The following is a 6,785-nucleotide window of genomic DNA, read 5'->3' as shown; positions in this document are numbered from 1 at the left end:
CTGGTTTTGGGTGTTTTCATCCTTTTTGCACTGGTTTCTTCCCATCTTTATGGATTTATCCACCTGTTATCTTTGTAGTTGCTGCCTTTCAGATTGGGTCTCTGATTGGACATTCTGTTTGTTGAAGATGAAGTTATTTCTGTTTCTTGGTTTTCCTTCAGACAGTCTGGTCCCTCTGCTGTAGGTCTGCTGAGGTCCACTCCAGGCCCTGCTTGCCTGGGGATCACCTGTCGCAGCATCAGCACTTTCACTGGGAGCTACAATCCTGAACTGTTCCTAAGCAGCCATCTTGGATCCGCCTCCACAAATATTCTTTGAAATTTGTCTTATTTCAATTGAAAGTAATCAAGACTTTAAAATGAGTTTCAGACATTAGTTTAATCATTCTCATTATACACTTTTAGTACTTATAAATCATGCCACTTATTTAGTTAATTTTCTGTTCATAAAGGATATAAATTTGAGAAATTTCTATATTTTCAAGCTTTTTGTCTTTCAGTCCTATGCTTCCAACTTTATATTTTAAAACATTGCCCAAGCGTCCTCCACGTCAGGGATGCCAACCTCTTGTCTGTCCACTCCTTCCTCTTGCAAATCTCTGTTTTCCTGTGGGTCTTCTCTTTCTTGAAAAACACAGTGTTCCCTCCCTGCCAGCACTTTGAAATAATGGTTTCTTTGCTTGTGCTACTTTTATTGCTTTTCCATCCAAAAACTAAAAGTATTAAGCACAACCATCAGCAACACTGCCACATTTGAACTAATCATATTTTACAGACATTTTTACATCAACTGTGTTTACATTCTAGATATTTTCTCCTAAACAAACTTTATTTTTGCTGAAATGCCCACGTTGTGAACAGTGCAAAACCTGCAGCAATCACTGAGTCCATGCATTCTGTTAAGCAGTTCTTCCTATCTTGAAACGTCTTGTGCTATTTCTTGGCCCAGAATAGTTTCCCCAGTTTTTTGCACAGTTGCTTCCTTCCTAGTGTTCCAAAGTCAGCCACAATTTCCGAAACTGTAAGCTCCCCCTGAAAACCCTAAGTACCTTCTTTATTTCCCTTCTCAACACTTATCTGCATATAACACTTATTTTAATTTTTCTGTAATAAAACATGTGAGACAAGGCAATTTGGAAAAGACATCTACACAAATTAACCCTTCTAGAGCATGAAAACTGGGGGAAAATGGCCAAACATTACGATACATAAGTCAAAAGTATTTCCATACCTAGCATGAAACCTGAACCAAATCAACCACACCTTAAAATATGAGAGGATAAGGGTGAATAAAAATACACTGTCTGCTATGTACCAGGAAGTGAATTAAACAGAAGAGAAAGAAAATCAATTCAAAAAATTTAAAGATGCACTAAAGACAATTTGATGATCAAGTGACTAATACATGATGTGGTGAGCACAAAATTCCTATAATGGACACTGAGAAACATAAAATAGAAAATCTAAGTTGTTCTTAAAGGTAAATTGCCATTTGTCCAACATTTACACGGAAGAATAATACTCATATGGTCCAGAAAAACATATTGAGGATGGCATCAAGTATATCAGGAACTAAAAACAGATTGGGATAATGTTATAAAATAAAAAAGCTCCAGGGCATCTCCAATGGAATGATCTTGACTGCAACGTAAAGGAATTCAGTAGGAAAGAGAATGGCATAAAAGTTTAAAGCTGTAACAAATACAGAGCTTCTAGAATTTCAGTCTCCACAGGACAAGATGCCATTGTTTGGATCAAAGCATGTCCTAGAAGACAATGGAAAAATTAATAAGGAGGTATGCATGTTACCTAGTAAATAGGTATGCATGTCACGCTGGTTACAGGAGGAAAAAAAAAGTCTTTAGGAGACGGGCACAAGGATGGGGAAAAAATGTCAGTTACTTGTTCTGTTAGCCAACTTCAATGTTCTCGTATTATTTTCTATTTTCAAGTGCTTAACAATTCCTTAAATGTAACGGTCTTGTTTAAATGAACTTTCTCAAGAATGCATTTTCAGAAAATGGGAGAGGATCATTCCTTCTTGTGAGTCTGTCTAGATATCTACATACAGAAGATTTATTTTCTGTAAGTGTGTCTAGATGTCTATCCACAGTTTCTCTGTGCTATTGACATTTTACTATGAATTGGATGTAATTCCATTAATAGCCATTTAATAAACATGACATTTTTCTTATTTTCATGAGAGTTCCAAGTTTTAAAGCTGTTCAAAAGCTTTGCAAACCTATTTACACTCATATTGTAATAAACATATACAAATTGGATTACCATGAGGAAATTTACATATGTTCATTCCAATATCCTTCCAACTACACTTGTATTTATATGTCCAAGGAAGAGGATAGCTAAACCATTTCCATTCATATGTCATTATACTATTTTCAAAGTGTACTAGTACTAAAAATACCTAGATATGCTGTTAATTGAAGAACAGAGTTAGCATAGCACTAATAAGGGAAACTTACCTTTCCATTCAAATCTCTGGCAGCAGGCTTAGTATCTACAGGGTTCTCAAAAGTAATGAATTCAAACCCTCTTCACTTCCTGCTTCGATCTTTCAACAAAAGCACTAAAATATATGAAAACCTTTTCATTTATATAATGGACTTATGATAGTACTAGCTATCTGAATGTTACATCAAAAAACAAGCAAATTGCACTTCACATCCTTACTATGATTCTTAACACTACGCCACCCCTAGAGACAGCCTATTTTATTCCATTTCATTCCCTACCACCAAACAAATTTACTTTTGCTTGTATTGTGATAACATAGCTTGTGCATGCCTAACTGACTCCATCTTAGCCATGAGCCTGACATGCTCCGTTCTGCTTCTCCCTCCCTGCCTCGGCCCCCTCCAGGTGCATTCCTGGGTCACATTGCATTCAAAGCTTTGAATCCTTAAGAGTAGTTCACACTGTTCCCAGTACCTATAACCATTGTAACCACTCCCTGCTTGGCAAGTCTACCTCTACTGTCAATGCCCTCCTTGGTGACTGAGTGTATGGAAAGTTCCCTCTTCTACCTCCCTCAATGTTTGTATGCAAATACCCTTAGCAACCAACCATCCTGGGAACCTCCTGCCCCTGGTTACCAGCTTCCTTACTAACTTGCTTGTTCTGCTTCTGTAAAATTCTGCTTCAGCTAGGCTCCCCCTCCCCTACCTAAATCAAGGTATAAAGGGAAATCAAGCTCCTTTGTCGGGGCTGAAAGATTTTGAGGGTGAGCTGACTCTCAATCCCTGGCAAATAAAGGACTCTTAATTTGGAACTTAGAGAGTTGTGCTCCCCTTCTAACACACTCGGTTACAAAACTCGGTTATCCCATTGGCAGTACTGTGCAGGTGAACTTTACCACAGACCCTTCAACTGCTGCCATGAGAATATTCTGAATACCAAATAGAAACTTCAAAACAGGAGTTTAAAAACAAACAAAAAAAATTATGTAATCAATTACACATATGAAGTATATGTTTACTTTGGGGAAAAATACATATATGTTGGTTTTAAGGGTTACCTTCTGACACGGGACCATGTCTCCCAAATACTGCTTTTAGCACCTTTTCATTGGCTTCTCTAGTGAGCTGACCAATGAAAAGCTTGCCAGGGCGATCTGCTTCCATAATTTTGCTGTAAATGGTAAAAAAGTAAATCTATATTTAGATAACAATAAAAAGGTGAAAAGATTAAATTTTATTACATCCTTTGTTGAAAACTGATGTGAAATTCCCTTAAAGGGGCTGACCTCTTTTAATTTACCTTACTCCCTATATGAAAAATCTGTAACATAAAGAGCAAAAGGGGGAATGGCTTCAAGGATTAATGGTGCATTTCACCACATACCTGGGAAAAATTCTTTAGGAAAACTAGATAAGAGAGGCTATTCTAATTTTACAAAGTGGAAATACACAAGATTCACCAATTTAAATTGTTTTCCTTGAAAATTATATATTTATGAAGTACAATTTTTTTAAGAGGTAAGTTTCCTGTTGCCAATGTACTCTGCTCCCTGCAGCCTCCTCCACCCAGCCTCAAGTGATTCTGTCACATCTCAGCTTCGGTGTATGTGTTTTTAAATACATCCAGATTGCCCCATGTTGCTAGCAGATCTGGGTAGTTGTGTGTGTGTGTGTGTGTGTGTGCAGGAGTGTGTGCAGGGGTGTATGTGCTTGTGTGTGTCTTTAAATAGACGCAGGTTGTACCATGCTGATCAACTTTGAAACTCCTGGGCTCAATCACTTGAGCCCACTCAATCACATGTGCCAGCATGGTGCTACCAAAGTGATGGGTTTTCAAGGGTGAACTGCCATGCAAAACCTGATATTTTGATAAATGATTAAATTGAGCTACTTAAACTACATGCTTTCTTGGGGGACAACCTTTTAAATATTATACAATCTTTTAGTGATTTGAAATATACACTAATGAGATCGGGTATCCACAAACTCTGGCTTTCAGCCATAAGTATCTTTGGCCTTTCAGGGACCCAGCTGCAAAAGAAGTGGTGAAGCACTCTAAGTCTCTGAGCCCCACCTCCGGTGGGATCAGCAGAGGCTAGGAGCAGTACTCTGGCCTACGCATGCGAGAAATCTCAGTGGCAATCTCCTTATGAGAATGTAACTTCTGAGAATGACATTAGGTGCCACAGCTGCATGACACCGTCCTCCCTGTCACCCTGCTGCCCAACACTGCGCTCCACTCAGCCGCACCAAAACTGGCCCATCACGCTGTTCTGAGCAGAAGCCCCGCCCTACCCCGTGCCCCTTGGTAAGCTGCCGCCTCTCTGCTCCGCAGCAGGTCCACTAGCTGCCTTCTTCCCCTTACCAACCCCTTGTCTGTGGGAAAGCTGCCTTCCTCTAAGCCAGTCCCTGGTGCCAGAATGGCAACAGATTAAAGGACCCCCATTACGTTACTTGGGCTAGTCTCCAACTCGTGACCTCAAGTCAATCTTACACCTTCCCTTCCGAAAATGTTGGGATTACAGGAGTACCTCAGTTTGCCAGGTTAATACAAACCCTTAGGCGCATCTATTTGCTTCCGTTTTTGGCTATCTACCGCCACTTATCTCCATTACAAACACTTCTTCGATTTAAATTATTTACGGTACCAGAGATACATGAAACATCTTTCAAACACTGTCATAGAAGGAGGGAGACAATTACAGGTTTAAAAGAGGCAAATTTAAACTGATTATTCATGGTTCCAGACTTCTACGTACTCGAAAGTAATGCAATTTATGTGAAACTTTGCTAAGTCCTGTGAAGAAAATCGGAAATTTGAAATGTGCTAACTAAAAGTACAAGTTTTCTTGTTTTTCCCCTCACAGTACATAAGTACACTGCCTGTGTGTGTGAGTCAGGACCACATTCACAGAGAAAAACTGTTTCAGTAAAAAGTGCACAGGAAAACAATGTTACCCCAGGTCCACCTCCCACAAGTTGCCCTCTCATCGGACATGTCCAACAGTAACAGGAAGAATCCTCAAGAAATGTCAATGAATTTAACAAACCTGAGTTTCACACGAGCACTAAGGACGACCCCCTCTCTACCGTCCCCTCCCATAATTCAACACCCACACACTGAAAACCCCAGCCCCTTTCGTTGACAGCATCTGAACACCTCGCTGTGTTTGTATTCTTGCCGAGAGGCTAACCTGACCAGAGAAACAGAAATTACAGGCGCTTCTCAGTAGGACAAACAGCCTCTGGGTCACCCGGCCCTCAGGGTGTATGCACCTGGCTTTGGAACACCTCTGGCGCCACTGCCAGGTGAGAGGCCTGGAGCACAACTGTCCTGGAAAGATCCCCCCACAGCCCTACGGAAGTATCCAAAACAGCCTCTCTCGGCAGCCAATCAGTGCAACAGTGGGTGGGTGTCTTCCGGGGTGGGGCAGCGTGCAGAGGGGCATTGCCACATCCAGGTGTCCTGCAGCTCCACCCTCCTGGGGTAATCCAAGAGTGAAGAGCTGTCAGAGTTTCTGCCCAGTGGCTCTGGGTTCACGTGCAGGCCAGGCGGGCAGCCAGCCCTTTCGAATTGTGGCCATGGAAGTCTGACTGCCTAACTGCCATCATGACTGTGGCAGGCCATGGACCCACAGCCAACCCATGAAACATCTCACTTCCTTAGGCAGGCCAGGCAGGTGGTACTGAACGCTGCAGATCCAGAGGAGAGGGAAAGGGACGAGTTCTGGCTGCCGGGGCAAGGGCAGCAGTGGAGGAGTCTTGGGGGAAGTGAGTGGGAGGTGAGTGGGAGGAAAGCCACCTGGACCCTTGCTGCTGTGGAGTTTTTCTGCACTCTTGGCAGATCTAGGCGAATACAGACCCCAAGTGCCATGCATCCTCCCTAAGGATGCTGGACTCCCAGAAGCATTCCTCTCATGCTGGGTCCTAAGCCCACCAGAGGCCAGCTGCCAGGGTCACTCATGGGTGGACTGTGTACACGCTGTGCGCATGCAAGATACTGCATTGCTGACCCAGAAGTTCCTGCCAGCGGGCAACAGTGGCATGCACCGCTGCCGTCAGGGCTTTGCAAGTCCAGGGCCTTGCCCTGCATATTCTGTGCTGCTGGGCATAGCTGATCCCGCTGGGGCCCAGGGCCCCAAGGTGCATGCGTGGGACTGCAGCCCAGTGGGGCATCCCAGGATCCCTGGGTCCACGTAGCTTTAGCAACAGATTCTCAGCAGGGCAAGGCCCATGGGTTTTTCAAGGACTGGTCCCCACAGTGTAGGGGTTCCCTGGCCTGTGTTGAGCAGCAGAGGCAGGTGTCTGT

At 42.8% G+C, this 6,785-nt stretch overlaps 1 protein-coding gene across 1 annotated transcript; it reads right to left on the bottom strand.

Annotated features, from left to right (window-relative positions):
- Window positions 1–550: 550 nt before the first annotated feature.
- On the bottom strand, window positions 551–5,579 carry LOC108298131 (RNA-binding motif protein, Y chromosome, family 1 member B-like). The gene is given in 4 exon segments (XM_017520857.2): window positions 551–712; window positions 2,483–2,586; window positions 3,535–3,647; window positions 5,527–5,579. Coding segments are annotated over 4 exon segments (432 nt in total).
- Between the last annotated feature and the right edge of the window lie 1,206 nt (window positions 5,580–6,785).

The sequence above is a fragment of the Cebus imitator genome, unplaced genomic scaffold (assembly GCF_001604975.1).
Source record: "Cebus imitator isolate Cc_AM_T3 unplaced genomic scaffold, Cebus_imitator-1.0 Scaffold893, whole genome shotgun sequence".
NCBI classification, from domain to species: Eukaryota; Metazoa; Chordata; class Mammalia; order Primates; family Cebidae; genus Cebus; species Cebus imitator.
The sequence above is the reverse complement of the archived record's forward strand: the minus strand, read 5'-3'. Positions and strand labels throughout refer to the sequence as shown.